The sequence below is a fragment of the Ostrea edulis genome, chromosome 6 (genome assembly GCF_947568905.1).
Source record: "Ostrea edulis chromosome 6, xbOstEdul1.1, whole genome shotgun sequence".
NCBI lineage: Eukaryota > Metazoa > Mollusca > Bivalvia > Ostreida > Ostreidae > Ostrea > Ostrea edulis.
Genome location: NC_079169.1, coordinates 65,328,251 through 65,351,822, shown reverse-complemented (window position 1 = coordinate 65,351,822; position 23,572 = coordinate 65,328,251). Strand labels below are relative to the sequence as shown.

At 32.9% G+C, this 23,572-nt stretch overlaps 2 protein-coding genes across 53 annotated transcripts in view; one reads left to right on the top strand and one right to left on the bottom strand.

Annotated features, from left to right (window-relative positions):
- Positions 1 to 18,236, top strand: part of LOC125647907 (uncharacterized) — a 21,019-nt gene extending 2,783 nt beyond the window's left edge. For all 3 annotated transcript variants that reach the window (XM_048874767.2, XM_048874766.2, XM_048874765.2), the window contains exons 3-7: positions 1,975 to 2,184; positions 3,836 to 3,973; positions 5,422 to 5,550; positions 10,263 to 10,354; positions 12,709 to 18,236. In XM_048874767.2, coding sequence (XP_048730724.1) covers positions 1,975 to 2,184; positions 3,836 to 3,973; positions 5,422 to 5,550; positions 10,263 to 10,354; positions 12,709 to 12,847 — 708 coding nt within the window. In that variant the 3' untranslated portion in view covers positions 12,848 to 18,236. The remainder of the gene's footprint in view (positions 1 to 1,974; positions 2,185 to 3,835; positions 3,974 to 5,421; positions 5,551 to 10,262; positions 10,355 to 12,708) is intronic.
- The window catches only part of LOC125647905 (titin-like), a 58,199-nt gene continuing 52,469 nt past the window's right edge, over positions 17,843 to 23,572 (bottom strand). For 15 of the 50 annotated variants that reach the window (XM_056140423.1, XM_056140428.1, XM_056140425.1 and 12 more), the window contains 4 exons: positions 22,799 to 22,861; positions 22,145 to 22,189; positions 20,793 to 20,935; positions 17,843 to 19,530 (listed from right to left, as the gene is read on the bottom strand). In XM_056140423.1, coding sequence (XP_055996398.1) covers positions 19,356 to 19,530; positions 20,793 to 20,935; positions 22,145 to 22,189; positions 22,799 to 22,861 — 426 coding nt within the window. In that variant the 3' untranslated portion in view covers positions 17,843 to 19,355. Of the gene's footprint in view, positions 19,531 to 20,792; positions 20,936 to 22,144; positions 22,190 to 22,798; positions 22,862 to 23,572 lie in introns of those variants that run through there. The other 35 variants (XM_056140444.1, XM_056140442.1, XM_056140443.1 and 32 more) reach the window with 11 other exon arrangements.

The window sequence follows — 23,572 nt, the reverse complement described above, 5'->3', positions numbered from 1 at the left end:
GTAAGCATTAAAAATATAACTCATTTCATGTTGACAGCCAAAATTTTGACCTTCTGAATGCAAGAATAAAAGCAATATTTTAGCCATAAATCTGTGTTATGTAAACAAAGACTCGAGGCTTTCTATGTATACAAAGTAATAAGTGAAATATTGATTTTGTAATATAAAGCATTTTAATTTTGCATAGTCACAAATTTGAACTTTTAGATGACACATTTTATCCCAAAAATGCTTGAAATGTGAAAGATATAATAAACTTAGATCGATTTCCATTTCTTTCAAATATTTTGTAAACAATAACATACCGCAATTTTTGTTTACAAAACAAATAATAAACTCTCTAAAATGAGCTTCTGTGATAATGTATAGCCTTAATTTTTATGTGAACTCTTTTAAACACATTAGACAGTAAATTTTGATCATTAAAAGTGAAAAAGAAAATTTTAGGGAAAATCGTGAATCAGTCCCTTTAACAACACACAAAGAAGAGAAAAATAAATGAATAAAAGATTCAATGATGATACAAAAATGATCAGGAAAAAATCCTGTCTCTGAATATAAAGTATATGTCTATATATTAATGATAATAAATTAACCAACCCCCAACCCAGAGTAGGGACAAATTATCCTACCTAACTTAGAGAGGGGGGGGGGGGGGCTAAGAAAATGAAAACCCTATTTAAATTATGTATATTTATATACCTATCTCCTAACTTTTAGTTTTTGGGGTCTAAAATAATTTAACAGGCGTCATCAGAGAAAGACTTGGTGCAACCTGGTAACTACCTAATAAACCTGAATCTAAAGTGAGATACTTGCAGCAAGTTAATGCTTTCTAAGTCCCCCAACTAACTAAGGTAAATCAGGGTATTTATACTAATTTTGGACAATAGAAAATCATAACTTTGAATATATTGAATAGAATATTGAGGGTATGAACTTTACCCATATTTTAGTACCACCCATAGAGGTTAAATCATGTAATTCCGGATAATAATCCAATGAAAATCAAGGTTACGAAAGTTAAAGATTGTTTTGATGATTGAACACGTGGGCATATGCAGAAATTGTCAAATAAGACTTACATGTAAATAAACAACTAAAATGAAGGTAGTACACTGTACAATATCAAAGACAGGTAAGCATATAAGATAAAACATAAATGATATTCATATGAATTCATTCCTGCTACACAGTAAAGGGAAAGGCAACCCTAACCACATTGTTGTTTTTATGAATAATGTATTAATTTCTGATATTGTAAATGACAGACTTTTAACACCAAAAATCCTTGCTTAACAATTAAATCAATATTAATCTATCAAATATTTTAAATTAGCCGCCGCTAAGAGAGCGGCCATTGAGGTTTAATTCATGATGTCACACCATCGATTCCATTTTATTTCTCAGCAGCACTGTAAACATGACAATTCACAAACAGTTAAGTTAGGAGCCGTATAGATTTGAGCCTGTTCTTTCGCAAGAGGGAATTGAGAAAAGGCATTCATTGGAGTCGCACACCAGGCAGATGGTACATGTATAAGTCACAATTGTTACATAGAGCAGAAATATTTTAAAAGTCTGCAATATATTTTCCAAAGTTCCCCATAAGATCCAAAAGAAAAAAAAACTCTGCCCACCCACCCCCTCTATAAAAAGTTAATTGTTTGCTCGAGAAGAAATTGCTTAAACTAGTCTTTGAAAAAAAAATAAAAAAAATTCATGGTCATGTTCAGGCATCAGAGTTGCATAGTGACATGATGGTTCATGTGCAAGTGTGTGTGTGTGTGCACAATTCATTTTGTGCAGAATACTAGTATGAAATGCCCTAATATTTTGGGTTCCATGTTGCATATATATATATATATATACATATATCATGCTCTTTTGAATTTGAAATGCAAAGTACACATTACCCAATGATGATAATTTTCTGTGTTTTATGCACTTCACAGACTACTTTTTTGTCTCTAGGTCATGTATCCACTTTTTCATCAAGTCAAGGCCAGTTTTCCCGACACCTGTCTTATATCTCCGGAGAGGGATAAATACTTGTTACAGGAAGAAAACAAATTTTCCGAGGGAATTTCCAAATGGTACTGCAATTACTGTGGGAAGGGCTTCTACTCTGAAGATTTCCTAGACCAACATTTTGACAACAAACATCCTGAATTTGTCAGAGAAGTATGCACATAGATGTAGTATAGTTTGTTGCTTTCACTCATCTCTGAGGGTAAACTCGGTGGAGATGTCTCCCTGATCAGGACCTTGGAAAGTTGTTACAATTAAGTTATCGTTTTGATTAGGAGTTAGTGCAAATGACCTTAAGGAATATCATTACCATACAAAGTACTCCAGCCAGCTGGAGGTTCAGCGACAATACGTTTATTCTATTTTATCACATACAGTTGAACTTCAGTATCTTGAACACCGATATCTCGAATACCATGGACATGTTGAAGTGATTTGAAAGTCCCAACCACTTATTCTTTAAGTATTTTACCCTCAATATCTTAAATCCTCGGATATCTCTTAAGTTTTTTCTCAGTCCCACCAAGTTCGAGATAACGAGGTTTGACTGCAAATGTATGTTTTTTATTTCTATTTTTTGTATTTCATTTTTATTGTATTTCATTTCATTTAATATATTTAATTTTTTATACCTCATCGGATTTTGCCTCTTACAACAAGTCAGGGGAAATGAGGCTCTATTCTAACCCATAGGAACAACAACAGTCGAGAGATCTATCCCTATTCCGGGAAAACAAAATCGATAGTATGGGATTATTAACTTCAAATTTTAAATGATTTTAGACGTCTCCATAGTGAAAAATTCTCGAGAGAGACGTTAAACTAGATACATTCGATCAATCTTATGATTTTATTCTAATTAACTTGATATTTAGGGTAAAAAATAAAGTAAATTTAATATATTTCTGCTATAAATTTGAAATGAATAAAATTCGATTATTTTTCGATTAATCAATCGAAAAGGTGCATCCGATTAATCCGATCATCGATTAATTTTTTTCCCCCGATTGCCCATCACTAGTTTCACATAAATCGCTTTGGCACATCTGATTAACACAATTTTTGAAAAAAATTTGTTATATAAATAAACTTTTCGTAGCTTGTGTACCCGAAATGTGCTTGGGAAAAGTGGTATTATTTGGGTACAAAATATTTCATGAGGAGTTCATCTTACCAACACATTTGAGGGTATTCCCCACTCAACATTGTAATCTGTATTCAAACAAAGCCATCACACATTTTTCCCAGCAAGATTCAGTTAGAGAACAAACTCCACTAACAGATTTCCACAAAAGATTTCAAATCAATCCTCATCATTACCTGCGCCAGACTCTTTTATAAACACATAATAAATTCTACCTCTAACCACTGGTATAAAACGGAGTACATTTCAAAAGAGTATTTTTTAAAAAGCATTTTGAACTCGCTGAATTTCAATCAAGGGTAATTTAGCAAACTATTTTAAATATTCAGACATACAAGATTTAGAGATACAATGAAGACATGTGAATTTTCCAATAGTGTTCTGACATTTTACATGCAGTAGGTCTAAAGTTTATGACACTCTCGCCGTCATAACAGCTCAACTTTGCAGTGACTTGTTGTCATTTTCCATTATGGCATCATATATTGGTACAGAGAAATAAAGGCACAAAGTGCTCTGTGATATTCTATGGAGAGCCTTGACTTACCTGTGAAGCACTTTTAGTTTTGAATTTAGGTCAGAATTAAGATTTGTGAACCAAGAACTTTTATTCTATTGCACTTGATTTTCCAAATTGAATTTTTATTTTACTTCTACAAGGACCAGTCAGCTGTTTGCTTTGGGGACTACTGTGACATCATGAGGTGTGACATCATTGCGGGAAGACGGAAGAAGGAATTCTGGGACGTTTCTTTGTGTCTGGAGAGTGACATGAAAGACCTAATGGAGGATTGTGAGGTTTGGAATTTAGTATATAATACAGTGTAGCAATGTACTCCTCATTAATTACTTTTACCTCGTTTTTATATGCCCGTCATAGACGAGGTGGAGTCCTGTTATAGGATTGCATCTATCCGTCTGCCAGTGTATTCATCTGTCACCATCTTGTTGGCCAGATATATAAACACATTACTGATAAGGCTAGGATCATCAAACTTGGTACGCATGTTACCAATGATTAGAGGAAGAAGTCTAATGTTTTTCAAGGTCAAAGTTCAAGGTAAAACTTTCTTGGGTAAATTTCATACTTAATCCACATATTCAAACATCATGAACGAGTTGTATTATGGTATGATACAGTGTCTGTGTGTATGTCTGTGAGTTTATTCTGTTCATCCATTAGCACCTTGTAGTAAGATTAAAAATCGTGCTAATAAGGCTAGGATATTCAAGGCTGGTACACATCATCCCCTGGGTGAGAGGAAGATGCCTTTTATTTCTCAAGGTCACACTTTCATGGGTAATCATGACAAACATTACTAATAAGACTAATCTAACTTCATGTGTCCCATGCATTGGTGCTAAGGATATTTTTAAAAGTAATATTGTTGCTTCTCAAGAGTGAAATTTTTCTTCAGTTGAAAGTAAACTTACCAAAGCCATCTTAGAACTAGCATTTTATTAATACTCTTTGATGTAACACTGTCAAAACAAAGAATGGTTTATTGAAAGTTAATCTTTTGAACTTTCTTAATGACTATTATATCTATTGAGTGGGCATATTTTGAGGCATATGTGCAGCTCTTATTATCCATAGGCAGGCATCAGAGGCAAATCAAAAGTAGTGGGGAGGGGGGGGGGGGGCAGGAAAGTAAAGCAAGTGGTCTGTGGGTTGTATGTACATGTTGTGGTTTTTGCCAGGATTAGATATATTATAGTAATTTTTCAATGATTCAAAGTTATGTTTCAAACTGCATTACCTGGGAGGAGGGGGGTAACTTATTGGTTTTGGCATGTTTTGCATGGTTTATCAGACTAGAAGATGTTGTTTTCATTTTTCAACAATTCAAATTGAATTCGAAACTGCTTGACCCAATGGTGGCTCAGGGACAGAAACTCCTGGAATTTGGCATTGATTGTGTGGTGTAAATATTTGGACATTTTTCTTGTCATAGTCATAACATACATTACACATACATTCTTCTAGTTTTAATATGGTAAAAAGAGGGTAGAAGGAGAGATTTATATACATTATATTAACCACATGGTCAGTAATTGCTAAACCTTCCAGGAGTTGGGAGCTTTGTGTCCCTTCGGTCTCTACTAGGCTGCACAGTTTTTTGTAATTTGAATCAATGAAAATAAACATTGATTCATAAAAACTGCATGAACTAGTGATGGCTAGTTTAAAACAGTATTATAAACAGTACATCAATTTAAGTTTAAATAAGAGTATATTTTTGCAGAAATTGTTGAGCGCTTGTATTCCTGATGGCTTGAGTAAAAATGCTACAGAATTCCTAATAACTCATTCGACACAAAATATCTGCTCATTTCTCACCTGTAAGAAGTATTGGGAGTCTGCCATAGAAGAGGTATGTTGATACGTAACCCAAACAAAATTTTGAATTATCTAAAAGAATTCTAAAATAAATCTTATCGTGCTCATAATCAAATATCTTAAATTATGTCATGTACTGTGGTTTCCGTGTTTTAAAATCGTTGAAGAGCAATTTTCATCATTTTCGAATTTGAGCAATTTACCACAAAATCACCTGAGTGGTCAATAAAGTGCATGGTTGATAATGGGTAGCTGCTCATAAATTTACATACTTTAAAATTGTATCTTTGGCAAAAACCCTTGAAAATAATGAAACCTCAGTATGTCTGATGATTTTAAGAATGTACGCATATATTTACAATTCATATCATAGATAATTTAAAGAAAATTAGTTGTGGAAACTTCGTTTGATCGAGATATGCAAAAGTTTTAAGTACTGTAAAATCTGTTATTTTCACTGGTGTTTAATTTTCATAGATTTCATGAAATAGATATACATGTACGAGATGTAGTTTATCCTCTACAGAACTACCTTCCTTAGTTTATCCTCTACAGAACTACTTTCCTTAGTTTATCCTCTACAGAACTACCTTCGAGAAAGACAACTCTTCAGCCACACAATAAAGACATTGTAAACCAATCTCCACCAGAGGGTGCTATGCAAGCCTCACTTTCACCTGTTATTGTTTAAATTACAAGAATCTTGTGACACAATTAAATGAAAGAATTTTAACGAAATTAAACAATTAAATGACAGAATTTTAATGTTTCTGACTTTATCTATATAGAATGGGGAAAACTATTTTATTGATATCTTTTTTCCTGTCAATAATATAGATAAGATAAGATAATATTTATAATGTGCTTATAGTACTGATATTTCTGAGGTTTTTTGCAATGATTTCTAAGCATACTTTATTTTCATATCCAACTACATCAGAAACAAGAGCGGAGATGAAAGTGAAACCGCACTCTAGTAGAGATTGCCCTACAAACTTACCTTTTTTCTCAGCCCATGAAAATGTGTGATTTTACATGAAAATACTACCCTGTGTTTTACATACAAATTCACCTGGATCCAGTTGCACAAAAGTTAGTTAAGTTTAACTGACAGTTACTGTGGATTTACAGTAAGTGTGAACGAGACATATCGGCAAGTACATGACGTGCTCCAGATAGTTCATTGGAAAGTCCCCGAGTGATTTTAAAGAGCGCTTTTGATAGGTCGGTTAAATTATAGGTAGGCGGTCCCAAGTATTTGGCATTATATTATCTCGTGCCTAACAAGTGTAAGTTTCACTATTTGATTTCAGTGTAAGTTGCACTGTACGTAGCTATCGGTTTTGATTTGACAACAACGGCGATTTGAGATTACGTTAATAAAATGCCTTGTAAAGTTTATCTTATATATACTAGATATCTACATGTATAAAAGTGATGGGATATCTTATAAAGAAAAAAATATAAGATGTCTTATAAAAGATACAAGATATCTCGTAAACTTTAGAAGATATAACTTTTTATCAGATACCTTATAAATTTTATCTTTTAAACAGGAATAACCGTGCTATACTTATGATCCATCGCAGTATCAATAAGTATGGGAGGGGGAATACAGGATGAAAAAGGCGAGCTCCGATATGTAAAGAAAAGGCAGGATAGCAATATCCCAGAATTCAAATAGTGCTGAATATTGAAAAAAAGAAAATGACGGGATCGAAAATGCTGCGGGAAAAGGCAGGATCCGCAGTTGCCTCTATATCCCAATAAAAATTGAAAGGTTACTCCCTTAAATTCCTGTAGATACTTGTCAGTTGTAAGTGATCAGAAATTTCAGTACATGTTTCTATAGGCGATTTTGTCCGTTTAAGAACAATGCTTTTGTTTTGTTGTCTCTTTCACATTCACAGTTTCCATATCGTTATTTTAAAATAAATCTCTCAGAGGATATTTTCGAAATCTTGCAAAGCATTGGAAAAGATCGATGTCGGAAAAATTTCTAAATTCAAATAGTTAGGGGGAAGAGGGAGTAAAAACTAAGTTTCTGTCATCCGACATCGATTACACGTCAGTGGAAAAAAAAGACAATTGACTTTAAAACTACATAATACAGTTTAATAAACGTTTAATAGTTTCAATGTACACTTTCATTTGTTTTACTTGTTAATCGATTAGTTTCAACATACTTCATATTTAGTTTTGTATTGGGGGGGGGGGGGGGGGGTTGTCTTGGTGAGAACTATGCGAACTCAGTTTTCTCTAACATTGAACATTTGATCTCGCCCCTAAAATAATTTGTCAGATTAAGTAATAAGATCAATAGATATTCTACTTCGAGAAAACATTTATTTTCAACACATGGCAATTGGATGCTTTGATGTCTTTTACTGTTATATATACCCACATTTTCGTAAGAAATTCGGAAGTAACCATCGCTAGATACTGTTAATTGAATGAACAACGGCAAGTTCTGTGAATTCTAGCAAAAACTAAATTCCCCAAACCATCCCTCTCCTGTACATGTAACACATTATTAAAGAAATTCAGTATTTCGTTAGCATTAGACGCGCCTTCTATAACGTCATAATAAACCACAGCAAAGGTTGATTGTTAATGTTGCGATACTGGCGTACCTTTGGACCTATATCAATGGTCCACTCCTAACTTTATGTCCATGATTGCGATTACCCGTTGTACGAACGCGACACTCGCTTCGTCTATATATATATATATATATATATATATTAAAAGAAATAGAATAAACAGTACTGTTTATTCTATTTCTTTTAATATTTTATACCGGACACTGTGATTTTTTTAAAAACACAATTTGGATATATACATATACACAAGAAAACATGACTGAAGAAGACCGGTAACACGGTCGAAATATTTCAACTTTAAAGTGTTTAAAGTTTTATATATATATATATATATATATATATATATATATAGATATATAGATATATATAACTATATAACAGACTCGGCCTAAATTGCAATAAAATCAGTAGCAAAGAAGTTTTCAACACTTCGTTCGTGTTCAGACCACAGGGGCTCGTCACGAATTGACCCTCTCTATTCTATATTCACATTTATTTGTAAATATAGAATAGACGATGTCAAATTTTTCAAATTTTAAAAAGACAAACATTTCGTGACGAGTCCATGTGTTCAGACGAAATATGCTTCTCTTAGATTTTCTTTGCAGTTTCTTGAAAGTCATTTCCCAAAAAATTTCTCGCAGCTCTACAAATTAAAGACACCTATGGTACATTGTCAGGGGTACAAATACTTCTTCTTAATAAATTTTGTCTGATTTCTCTATTAATATACACTTGATTTCTTTTTAATTTCATACTCGATAAACAAAAGTACATCCGGTGTGAGCTTCGTTGGCGACATTTTCGGTGCAAGAGTTCCCATGATTGACAATTTTATAACGTGTACTTTGCGATGCCTAATTTCTTACTGATTTTACCATAATATAAACCCTCGGCATGTAATTTTAAAATCAATGTCATTGTTTTAGTTGGTATCGGTTTTCCATTTTCGCAGTCTCTTTCATCATGCTAAAAGATTATGTAATGAGACACGTGTGCCCATCTAAAATTATTTTTATTCCCGCCCCTTTAAATATTGGTCCAATCGCAGTGATTGTTCTTTCCTTGATGCGTCATCATTGACAGATTTGTTTTGAAACCAACTATCCGAGACCTCGAATGAACTTGAGAAGCTGAGTCGTTCACACTTACTGTAAATTCACAGTAATGCTATATAAATGTAAGAGTTAATGGGAAGTTAACTGTTAAAGTTAACTAACCTTCATGCAATTGGGTCCTGAAGATTTTATTCAGATATTAAGTTTTCAATAAGTATTAAGAAAATGAATTTAATTTAATGTTATGCACAGTTGTCATTGTTCCATTAGTTAATTTATGTGTACGGTATGAATTATTTATTAATTAGATATATGTGTACAGTATGAATTATTTATTAATTAGATAGTATGAATTATTTATTAATTAGATATATGTGTATAGTATGAATTATTTATTAATTAGATATATGTGTACAGTATGAATTATTTATTAATTAGATATATGTGTACAGTATGAATTATTTATTAATTAGATATATGTATAGTATGAATTATTTATTAATTAGATATATGTGTACGGTATGAATTATTTATTAATTAGATAGTATGAATTATTTATTAATTAGATATATGTGTACAGTATGAATTATTTATTAATTAGATATATGTGTACAGTATGAATTATTTATTAATTGGATATATGTGTACAGTATGAATTATTTATTAATTAGATATATGTGTATAGTATGAATTATTTATTAATTAGATATATGTGTACAGTATGAATTATTTATTAATTAGATATATGTGTACAGTATGAATTATTTATTAATTAGATAGTATGAATTATTTATTAATTAGATATATGTGTACAGTATGAATTATTTATTAATTAGATATATGTGTACAGTATGAATTATTTATTAATTAGATAGTATGAATTATTTATTAATTAGATAGTATGAATTATTTATTAATTAGATATATGTGTACAGTATGAATTATTTATTAATTAGATATATGTGTACAGTATGAATTATTTATTAATTAGATAGTATGAATTATTTATTAATTAGATATGTGTGTACAGTATAAATTATTTATTAATTAGATATATGTGTACAGTATGAATTATTTATTTTCAGCCCAGTGATAGCGCCATCTTTTACTCCATCCTCACCATCTTCCTCATCATCGTTCTCGTCATCTACTACTGTGTAGCCTATCACTATTTTTAGTAAGTATTAGTAATTGCAGTTGCTGTGTGAATTTGTTAATTGATTGTAGGCAAAAGAAAATCATAACATTAGCTCAAGTGAGCTTTTCTGATCACCCATTGTCCATAGCCCATCCATCTGTCTGTCCATCCATCTATAAACATTTTTAACTTCTGTAGAACCAATTTCAACCAAACTTGGTACAGAGGATCTATAGGTGATGGGAATTTAAATTCTTCAAATGAAGAAACCCTCTCCCTTTCTAGGGTAAATGATCAAGGAAAGGTAGAATTAGGGTGGGGTCATTTGATAATCTTTGTCGCAAGAACCACTAGGTTAGAAAAGATGAAACTTATGTGAAACCTTCCTGACATGTGTAGATTCTTTAATCAAATCATGACTCCAGGGCTTAGGATGGGGCTACAATACGGATCCAAAGGTTTACATTTTAATATATAGGAAATAATTTTAAATCTTCTCAAGAACAGCAAGACCATGATTAGTCAGTTCCAAAATATATTCAAAGTAATTTGAATATATTTTGGAACTGCATAGTTTCCTGCTTTTTAGCTCACCTGAGCTGAAAGCTCAAGTGAGCTTTTCTGATCGCCTGTTGTCCGTCTGTCTGTAAAGTTTTTACATTTTTGACTTCTCCTCCAGAACACTTGGTCAGATTCAACCAAACTTGGCCAAAAGCATCCTTGAGTAAAGGGCTTTCAAGTTTGTTCAAATGTCCTTTTCAAAGGGGAGATAATCACAAAAATGCAAAAATAGTGTGGGGTCATTTAAAAATCTTCTTCTCAAGAACCACTAGGCCAGAAAAGCTGAGATTTACATGAAAGCTTTCTGACATAGTGCAGATTTTAGTTTGTTAACATCATGGCCCCCGGGGGTAAGATGGGGCCACAAGGGGGGGGATCAAAGTTTTGCATACAAATATACAATGTATAGGGAAAATGTTTAAAAATCTTCTTCTCAAAAACTACTGGGCCAGGAAAGTGGAAATTTAAACGACAGCTTCCTAACATAGTGCATATTCAAGTTTGTTCAAATCATGGCCTCTGGGGGCAGGATGGGGCCACAAGGGGGATCAAAGTTTTACATAGAAATATATAGGGAAAATGTTTAAAAATCTTCTTAAAAACTACTGGGCCAAGAAAGTGGAAATTTACATGAAAGCTTCCTAACATAGTGCAAATTGAAGTTTGTTAAAATCATAGCCCCTGGGGATAGGATGGGACCACATTAGGGGATCAAAGTGTTACATACAAATATATAGGGAAAATCTTTTTCTCAAAAACTACTGTGCCAGGAAAGTTGAAATTTACATGAAAGCTTCTTGACATAATGCAGATTCAAGTTTGTTAAAATCATGGCCCCCGGGGGTAAGATGAGGCAACAATAGAGGATCAATTTTTACATACAAATATATAGGGAAAATCATTAAAAATCTTCTTCTGAAAAATCACTGGGCCAGAAAAATTTACATTCACATGAAAGCTTCCTGACATAGTCCAGATTCAATTTTGAAAATCATGGCCCACGGGAGTAGGTTGGGGTCACAATAGGGATCAAAGTTTTAAATGTGAATATATAGGGGGGGGGGGGAATATATATATATATGTTATAATTGTTTGTTTGTGCTTTATATTAAATATTCTATACAATTGCATCGAGAGATCCACTCTCCTTATAAAATATCTTAAACACTGAATGACACAGCGACTGTGTGGGATTGCATCAGTGTGTATAAGTAGCGCTTTAGGAGCATAACAAAGCTTCCTTTTTTAGGGAAGTCGTTGTGGCCGAGTGGACTTATGCACTGGTTTGACAATCTTGCTAGGCGGTGGGTGCCGTAGGTCGCTGGTTCGACCCCGGGCTGGGGCGAACATTTTCAGTACCTAGTTGTGATTATTTAGTGCTTTATATATATATATATATATATATATATATATATATATATATATATTTTTTTTTTTTTTTAAATTATATCTAAACTATATTTCATTGCAAAAGCAATTGAGTATACTAGACAAGTTTCTTTACTTCTTCAGGAATATAATGAATCTACACTATTTTCATAGTAATATTGATTTTAAAGCATACCTATGTTGTGTAGATTCAAGTTTGGTTAAATCATGACCCCATGGAGCTAGAGTGGGGTCATGATATAGTGTCAACATTTTTGGGAGGAATAAAAAGGGTAAAAGTCTTTTTAAAAAATTGTGTGAAGAACAGCAGGGCGAAGGTGACCCAGGTGAGCATTGTGGCCCATGGGCTTCTTGTTGTATACAATGAATGACAGATCTTCATACTGTCAGATATATCATATTGGATGGTACAGTTCATTTGTGTGATTTCTTTCCACTTGCAGTACAGACACATTTACAGATTCATATTACGAAACTTACTATGAAAGACACCATCCTCTCAACAGTGTTCCTGCGACCAGAGAACAAAACTCGGGGACCAGACGAAGAATACTAGAGGAGCTAGATGCCGACATCAGCTGACAGACAATTTCGTAGTGACTCCAGTCATTTTAGGTTTTAGATGCAAGAAGTATCTGTTGTTTGATGTGGATTTTTGTAAGGAAAGACTTTGAAAATGTAGAGACTTGCGATTGATATCATTATGAAAGTGACATTGATTTTGGTTCTTGAGATGAACTAGTGTGGAAAAATGTAAGTCATAGATGGCAACATCTTGCTTTTTATATAGACAGCCTACATGGCCACACACGGGAATAGTTGTGAGGAAATCCACATGCAGAGGGATGTGAGAATGCTCATTTCTACAATTCATAATAATCCATTCCATCATCATGACGGTGCACAAGTCTTATTTTTGTTTTTGAATTAAAGAACTTTCAGAAAAATCTGTTAACAATTGCATACACTTATTGCCATGATTTTGAATTGCAGAAATGATCAGCCTCACTTACAGTATTCATGATATGGGGATGATATGGCCTTGACATATTTTCCAAAAATTTCAAAGTCATGAACATGGGTAAAGATCCCATTACCTGTCTCTCGGTACAGCATACTCCAATGGACTTTTTTGTGGCTCTCCATGAAATGATCGGAACATGTAGTGTTACTGTGTTCTGTTTGTCATAGTTGGGTTTAATTTTGTACATCTTTTTACATTAATGATGTACAGATCAATTTTGAGTTACATATTAACCTATTTTCACGGAAGTTATTGCACTTACACTTTGAAAATTTCTTGTTATTCACTTTTTCAAAATTTTGTTTGGCTGTGCTTTGCAAATGAGCAGATTTTTGGTATTTATCTTCATATTGATTGCCTGTCTGTCGAATTCTAGTTCATCAATGTTACTTTGAAAATATCTAATCATTAACTGTTTCCAGGACAATTATTTTCCTTCTGATTTTCTTTTAGATAATAAGAATTTTTTTTATTGTGTTTATGATCCAGGAATTAACTTACTTTTACCAGAGTTATTGCCCTTGGACTTTAAATGGTCCAGTCAGTACTAAATTTTTACCCTTTTAATTCATTTGCATCTAGTGTTATTTTCACATCCTTGACTTTCAGTTCTCAAAATGTGAATTTCAGCAGGAGCATTTGTTTCCTACTGACACATCTAGTTTGTTATGACATCATCATTTGCTTCATTACTCCCAATTAATTCTTCTGGAAACCTTATTTGGTTTTTAATCTGTTTGTCATATGCACCCCAACCTCCAATCCAGTTTTCCTAGTGACAGGTTTTGAGAGCGTTCATTTTGATACTAATGATCAATAAAAAAAAAAAGAAGTTGATTTTAGGATAAAAGAAATATACATATTTAAGTTGTTGTTTGCCACATTGCATGGATTGCAATTTTTATCCATAATTTCTACTATTTATAGATCATGTTATTAAATTGTCATGTGATGTAGAACCTATTTTCCAAGCATTGATAGAGAGAGGTGTAAGTAAAGCTTGCTTGCTGCACCCTCTGGTGAGAGAATGAGACACTTTATCTATGTTTATCTTTTAACCATGTTACATGAATTTTCATATAAATTACAAACTAGAGGGTGAAAAATAATCCATCATGAACTGACCCGTGTTGGCTTTAGGAAATCTCACCTGCAGGGTTGAATATTTTGGTCATGGACTTGACGTGATTTATTTCTGACCAAAATATTCAACTGGAGGGTGAGATTTCCCAAATCCCACATGCAGACTTGCTATATGAATTCTTTTATCCCTAAAAGCATAAATACTATGTAATATGTGTTTGTATGGATTTTGGATCATGCAAGAAATTTTAGTGTGCTTTTAAACTTTGACATTTTTAACTTTTGTAAAAAAAAAAAAAAAAAAATTTTGTTATTAATATAAAGAAAATTGTGAATAAAGTTCCTATAAGCATTTGGGTTTTTTCTCTCAGTAGGAAGTTGGGTGACTCAAATTCATCTGATAAGCAGCTGTGACATGCTGCTGGAAATGTACACAGTAATTTAAGCAGTTGTTCAATGATCTTAAAAATTTGCTATAATGTTCCTGTTGATGTGTTAATTTTGTTACAAAATTAAAGTAAATTATATTGAGGAACATTGGAAAATGAAAATTATATCAACTCCATTGCCTCCTTATTATCTATGCTATTTATAATTGGTATGTGTGCTTGCACATTTCTTATGATAAAACTATGTACCTCTACTGTCATTCCATTACAAAGGGAGGGGTATTTTTTTTTTTGTGATGACCTTGACCAGCATATGACCTATGTGTAAGAATGAGTTATTGTCAACATTCGGAGAAATTAGAGGTGCACGCATTTCCTTCAGTAATGAGACATGCAGGTCAAGAAGTGGCTGTAACATTTAATGCCAAGATGTGGTTTAGGATCAATTTCAATGATAGGGGTTTATATTAATATATCTTTATTCCTTCATTTGGAAATACTGATTTCTCTCTCTAGTAGAACGAATCTGATCAGAATTCGACCCTTTGATCCTCTTTTTGTTATTCAGCAAAATTGCTCCTGCAGCAATTGGTTGTTCAGAAATTTCCTTCATTGTACATAACACCCCAAAGGATTGCAAAAGACTGACAACTTATGAAGATGTTATGATTTACAATAAGTAAAGGCCCAGTATTTTGTATTTACAAATAACCTTCAACTGCCTAGCTACCACCTGTCCTTTTTATACACTCTTGGACGAAACGTGCGTTCTGGACTACTTTACTTCGTTATGACTCGATAAAGAATTTTTGATTTTGTTTACTTGTGACCTTGACCTGATAAGTTTTGGGAAAATTCACCTGGCCCTGGGTATTCTGAGAATCTTTGAGCCTCCAATGTTTCTTGGTTACAAAGTTGTAATCAGGAAAATTCTTCTCAAATTCAATTCAGATGTGTCCTTAACACCTGGATTCCCTTTTCCCTGAGGTAATGCCATGACCAAATTAAGGATGTACTCTACATCATTATAATGGCTGCCTTCCTTTTAAAACATGGATGAAAATAGATATCAGCAATATTTGTCTATTCGTTTAAAAAAATAATCGCCTAGCTGAGTAGCCAAGTAGGTTTAGCACGTCGACTGCTGAACTGTAGATCGCGAGTCCAAATCCAACAGGGGTTTCAAATTTTGTTTCAGACTGGTTTCTAATACTGCATTTTTTGACTAAATAAAGTAGATTTGAAAGTCTTCACTTTCAAAATATTGTTGTACATATCCTCCATTTTTCATCCATATCAAATTCTTTGGTGTAGCATACATCCTTAAGTCTTCATTATTTTGTGATGCTTTTGTATCAGTTTTGTTGATATCAGATCAGCGGTTCTTTAATTCTTAGCAATTCCACTAGCTTTTTCCAGTTTTTTAGTTATCATCCTTTGATTACGGACTGCTTCCTTCATTTTGTTTCTGAAAAGCCCTTAGCCCAATGCTATTATGCATAACATTTCAAACATTTCCCTCAAAATATGGTCCATATTCCAAACTTTATACACACCTTCAGATGGACATATAACCTTGCCAAGTCTTTGATTCAGGCAAGCTAAAAAAAAAAAAAGGCAGCTCCACTGATAAAATGTACATGTCATGATTGGAATCAGGGGAATTGATTGAGCTTTTTTACACCATTACACACATAGTCTGTGTTTATGGTGTAATCCTACACTGGCTGGACACATGCTTGCTATACTACCTGTAAGTGAATTGTAAACAAAATAGGTCACTTCCTTTATCGTTCAATTTAATTTACATGCAATGATGAATTACAATGGTTGTTTCTATTCATTTCTGTAAATATCTTTAATCATTTCAGAAAATTATTAAAGGTTTTGAAAACTTCATAAAAGATTGTGATATACATGTACAATACAATTCAGTCTAAAATGATCATAGCTACAGATCTGTAGCACTCTGGGGAAAATGGTTTCCCAAAGAACAACACATCTGTATTAAGTGTAAGAAAATCGCCTGAGCTCCCCTGCAAGACTGTCAATGCTCTTGCAATTTTACCGATTGACTAGTAAAATACCAGTTTCTTGATTGACCTGATGAAATCAATTATGGTATCCGATCCATAAAGGCATTTATTTTCACAAAAAGTCAACATTTCTAGCACCAAATGTTTTGTGAAAACAAAATGCCTGATTTTTTGCGAGATAAAGATGGCAGATAGAGTAGATGATGTCACATCTATTTATAGTGAATTAGATTTTTTCAATCTCTCACCAAAGGGCGCATTACGCTGCGCTACAACACCTCTGTCAACGTCTAAATGTCAAGATTCTTGGCAAAACTTACCTATACCTATAGCATCATGGATAATAATTTTATAAGTTTAAGTTTTATGCTTTAAATCTTTAAGTAGGTTCACAAAAACAACGAATTCCATGATTATACTAGTATTATTGAATGAATGAATATTTATATAAACCTTCTAATTCGCTCAGGTGTCTCATATTTACCATCTTCTGATTTTAAAAAAATTCAGAGAAGTGTTTGATTTGCTCAGATATTATCATTACAGTTCGATATGCTAAGTTAGTTTTTGTATGTTTTGATATAACTTTTTAGACGTTGACAGAGGTATTAGTGGAGCGTAGCGGGAACGATAACTCTGGGTAGAGATTGAGATTTTTTGTCAGGGTTATCTCCCCTTGTAGAAAAAATTAAATATTTTCATAATTTGTTTGATGACCTTTACTTTTCTTTGCATATTTTGAAAGACCATGATAATAGGAATCTTTTCACCATGAGCTTTCTTTGGAGATTATATTCTAATGGACTTCATATGTCAGAAATGTTTTTTCTCATAGGGATTAATGTTAATCTCTATAACAGATATTTCTTATATGTCTTGTCAATTTTGAAAATTCTTTTGGTGAATTACTGTGTATGTTAATTATCTTTCATTTGATACCAAGTTTTGTATTGCATAATGATTAAGATGGGGGTTTTATGGATCGGATGGCAGGTCAATACATAATTTTTGATATTTCTCTATCCAGGATGTAAAAACAAAACTATTACTGGAAAAAATTTTTATTGCAAAAGTCCTATGCAGTAATATTTGCTATAGCTTGATAATTAATTTACGGTTGAAAGCACATATATATAAACCTTCAGTTGATGTTTATATGAATGAGACATCAATCATTAAAGTTACGGACAAACTAGATTGTCACATGATCAAATCACGTTACCAGTGTGACACATGTCACATTATTTCATATATCACAATTCTTAATACCAAAGTAGCTTGCACAAATAACTTTCAGGTCAAAGCATTTCCAAAATATCAGGTGACTAAAACATGTCAAATATTGTACAAACACAACTCAACTTTATCTTGCATTTCTTGAATCTTAAGAATATGCACAGATTTACAAGGGAGAGAACTTACACTGCACAATCCCCGCCCCCAAAATATTTTGTACTTCAATTAAACAGGGCTTTTTATCATGCAATAATTAAACTGTTTAGTCCGAACAAAACATGATAATGAATCAAGGACAAACAGAAAATTATATTTCTTTCAATAAGCAAAAAAAAATTAAAAATTAAAAAAAAAAATTGGAGAAGCTTCACAATATTCAATAATACATACAAATTAAAATATGATTATCTGCCTTTCAGACAGTCTTTGGTGTAGAACTCTATAAAAGTGATATATGATAGTATAGAAACATACAAATGACTATGGTACAGCTGACCAAAAAATATAAAGTGATATTTCAAAGATCTGCAAACAACTGATATTATTAAATAAAATTGCACTCATATCACACTCTTTAGCATAGTATACATGTTTTCATGTAACACATTCCACAATTTTCAAATGTCAAGCCCATTTCAAGGACCTTGTAACAATGCAAACTATAAACTGGGATTCTAATTTGTTTTTCAAATTTTCATTCAAACCAATGGAAGACATATGCATGCCTGAGATCTTCAAACTAACACAAATATTCAGGGCACACATTACATTTCCGAACCAAATTTTGTTAACAGAAACTCTACTTGTACATATATATTCTGGCATGAAAACAAATATATTTATTACTATTTTAATGTTCAACAGATGAATTTTCGAATGTGGTGGTGTTGTCACAGCATACGACTAGTACACATACATGTGTACTCAATTGTCCCAATATGGTAAAACACTTTTCATAGAACTGACAATAAATACTAAATAGCATTCTATCCTTACAGGTGGTATAAATAAAAACAATTGCTAACATTCGGATCGTAGCTAGCACTGACCCTTCTCTGGTGAAGCATCCCAGCCCTACATCCACCACTTTCTGTCTACGAGATGGTAACCTCCCTTTGTTTTCTCAATCGTCCAATATCAAAAGCTGGTATTCCATCTTTCAAAATATACACACTTTTGAGCTTGCATGTTGTTGGTTTTTTTTTCTTTCTCCACAATGGTAACATATATGTCTGTATAATATGGGCAAATGAATTGGCAATATTGATCATACAATGATACACAAAAAAATTACATAATGACAAAAAATAAAGCACACGACATCAAGCGGTGGGCTCCGGAACTGTCTGTTGTTCCCCATTTGGTTGGTCACCTTGCCAACGCTTTTTATATTGCTGACGTCCAAATCCCTCGTCGTAATTTCCTTTCCTTGCAAAAAGCTGCTTGAAATGGTTAGTACAGTACATAACTCCCTCATTCATGCTGAACGTTTTTGCCCTAAGAAAAAAAGACAATTTTTGCATCTGATTAGCGTGACCAATTATAATTATGATTTTTTTGTTAAAAAGGTAAAACATCGTTAACAGTAATCAATGTGCAAGTCCTTCTTTAAAACATTTATTTAAATACAATAACAATAGGAAATGCTGTAAGAATACTAGATTTTTGAATTAAAACATACTTGATAAATAAAAAATATTGAACCTTTGACTTAACATATGATTAAGAGGTAGATAGTACATTGAAAATAGGAACATTACGTTGCCACTTAATTAAAATACCAGTACAAGTATAAATGTATAATACACATCATGTGATTGAAGTTTTGCAAGTGGTTGGCTGTGATTGTTTCTTATAAAAACATGCCTACACACTTCAGAAAATTTTGAAAATGCATTTACACACACTCTAATAAACACCCACATGCAATCAAACTGTTTCAAATACATGTATATATATACAGATAAATTCAAACTTCCTTGGTATATTTGGACCTTTCACCAGGGAATTAAATGATATGTTAATCAAACTATGTATATATATAATGGCACAAGTCAATGTTATCAACTAGGTCAAATGTATATATTTTGGACTGGTTATGAGAAGGAGGATATTGGCCTTCATCACAGGGGAAGGAAACCAATGATGGGAAAGGAAATGTATCACATCGGCATCCTGCAGGCTTTTGCTGTACATGCAGTAACATACTGCACTTACACACACAGTACTAAAGGCTATGATTTACTCAATTGAACCCAACTAGAGCGACACACAATAAAACAGCTGAAGGTGAAGGTTCAAGTTTTCTCTTCACCTCATGATTTGGTTGACTGATTCCTTATCTCTTAGGGTAAAAACAACAGCATGGATCTGTATTGCTCTTTGGCTTAATTCATCCTTAGGGGAAACAGATTTCTACAGACTAAATCGGTGTACATATGTTCTACATTTAGTAATGTTAGAGAGTTGCACTTCTATCTATGATTTCCACATAAGTCTAATTTGTAATATATTCTTTCATACATGCTCAAATATGAATCGTTCATATAAAATAGGTTTATACAAACTACTAATTGTTTGTTATGAATCAGTGATAGTAGAAAAACAAAAAATATTTAGTCTAATGGTTTCCTTCTTTGAAAACTCTGTATCTGGGTCGTTATCATCTGGCCTAGAAATAAAGGAGGTGGCGAAACCTGCGATAAAAACATAAAACTAAAATGTAAAAAAAAGGAAAAGTCAGTGTATGAATATCTTACGTTAATCGTGAGTTACAATGGGAACACTTAAAACAGGCCCTGTGGTAGCAGTTTTTATTCATTTCAATCTTCTCCATGGCATAGACGGTTTTCTGACATGCTGCACACTTCTCCAACTGAACTGCGACAAAGGGACTTTTAGGCTGCACAGAAAGAGTTATAAAACATAAACATAACAAAAACTCACAAGCAACACACAACAGGCAAAAAATCTTTCAATTTCATCAGCCATGCTGTTACTATGGCAACCATATTGAGTTGTTGGTATCAGTGAACTTGATACATACTGTTAATTCTTTTGCTACACTATGTTTCAAAATCAGATGCCATATTACATTGCAACAAGATGCTGTATTATATTTGAACGGTTAATCAAATGATACAAAACTAAAACATTTATAATTAAAAGACTTCAAAATTAGTTCCATGCAGTTAATAGAAACACTGAAAAGCAAATGTGTAGTGATATATAACAGTACATGTATATATACGCATGTGATAATGTGTGAAAAAATTGGAATCCGGGAATTTAATCACAGCAGAATTTATGATACAAAAATATTTTTGTCTTTTTCAATACATCCAAACTTCAAAACAGTGGGAAATGATTCATAAAGCTTTACGGAAATAAGATGACTCATAAGTCGATTTAACGATAAGGGTTATCTCTTGGTAAAACCAGCATATCTTTTTGTGATTTTTTGACAGATTTCAGGTGAAAGTGATGAGGGAAGTGTTATTTTTCAACAATCCGTTAATTTACTCCTGGGATAAGCAACATAAGCAGCCAATGAATTACAAAAACTATGGCAATTTAATCCTCGAAACTGATTTTAAGCAAACACTAACAGAAATTACTTGCAATCATTTTATAAACCAAAGCAATCTATTGTAGCTTGATTTGGTATGTTGAATTAACTCTGCAACTATTGCCAAATATCATATGAATTTAATGCGTCTGTACGGTAATGATAAAATCCATGATTTAATGTTGAAATACATGATTTAATGTTGAAATACATGATTTAATGTTGAAATCTATGGTTTAGCAGCTGTGTTAGTAAATTACAATTGATAGATTAGAAATTGCACACCAAAAGTAGAAAAAGACAAAAGGGTGATCCCGGGAGAGACACAACCATACATTGGGGTGTGTTCGAGTTATATTTCTGAGTGTCATAATGGCCATAGAAAATACCGAAACACAATCATCTAAAAGCTGTATAAAGAAAACAATGGATATATCCGAGGAGGAATATATACAATATTGTATTTGACAGCTATAAGATAGATATATTGGAGTGATTGACATCACTGCCCACAGGCCATATGTGTATATACGGAACACTTACACTCGCTCCGTTCTCTGTCGAGGGAGCCAGGATTGACTCATCTTCCTGAGAAATCGTACAGTCATATCGATAATATAAATACAGTATATATAATGCATGTATAACATGCAAAAAGAATCGCTATCAAAACACTGGGAGGTAACTGTTAAATTAAAATGTATTATGGTGATTTTGAAGTCTTCTCTTTACTAGTTCATTTCTCCATCAAATGTTTTAAAATTAAATTTTCCATGTGTTGAAGGATTTTCAAAATTGTGATCATTACACTTTTTATACATACATAAATGTTATCCTAAAGTTGAACATCATGTATATGTTAAAGAAGCAGATTAGAATTCACGAAATCTGTATCTCATGCAGTCAAAGATTTAATCTTAGAATGGTCTTTAAAGTCCAGAAAGCTTTATATTGGAGTCTATTATAGCCGGACATGTTTGCAACTAAAGCGCAAGAAAATTATAATACTACTTTAAAAGGGTTACAAAGAGGTCAGATAATGACATGATTGTACAGAGTAAGGAACAAAGTACTTAGTAAAACTAGGACAGCACTAGAAAAATTAAGAAGAGACTAAAGTAATAGAAAAGGAAGAAAAAATCCCCAAAACTAAGATATTAGGTTAGAGGTTTTAATACCAGGTGTGGAGAGACTTACTGTTCCTACTGACGAGGGAGAAGACTCGCCTCGTTGTGGCGAGTCACTGCTTTCCTCAAACATCTGTACGGGCAAAGAAAAAAATCATGGGTTATATTAGTAATCAACAACACAGTGCAATCCATGCAAAGATATTGGTCCGCTTGATTTATAGGAGATTTGTCATTTAGTGACGATAAAGAAACCCCCCACATCTGGGGTGTCTGTCTGTCCAATGTTATATACCTCAAAGAATTCAGGAATCTGCAAGAGAATTCCCATCCCTGACCCTCCCACTTCTGTTTACTGATCGTGAAGTCCCAATCCATATTGGTTTCCAAGTGAACTAGTATTTTCTTCATGTAAGCACTCTTGTACATTGCAACAAAGTTTAAACTTAAGAGCATTTTCTGGTTAAAAATAAATAATTAACATCTAAAAACTAATGTTTAATTTACCTATAAACCCCCTCCTACACTACCTGTGGGGAACAAATCAGAGCAGACAAAACAATTACCCACTAATTAAATGGTGTAGATTCATGCATGCATGTACAGACATTCGACCAAGACTTGTCTGTATTGATCTGTGAGATGCGTGATAGTTAGGGGCTAAATTATTAATCATACCTACAAAAATAAACTCAGGAGAACCCATGGACAAGATTATAACAGGTGTAATACCGCAAAATTGGCTCAAATCACCAATAATGCATAAAACTGATGTTCCCTGGCACCATGGTTCAGGCGATTATACGGGCTACTAATTCTAACAATTCCAATATTTTTACCAGCT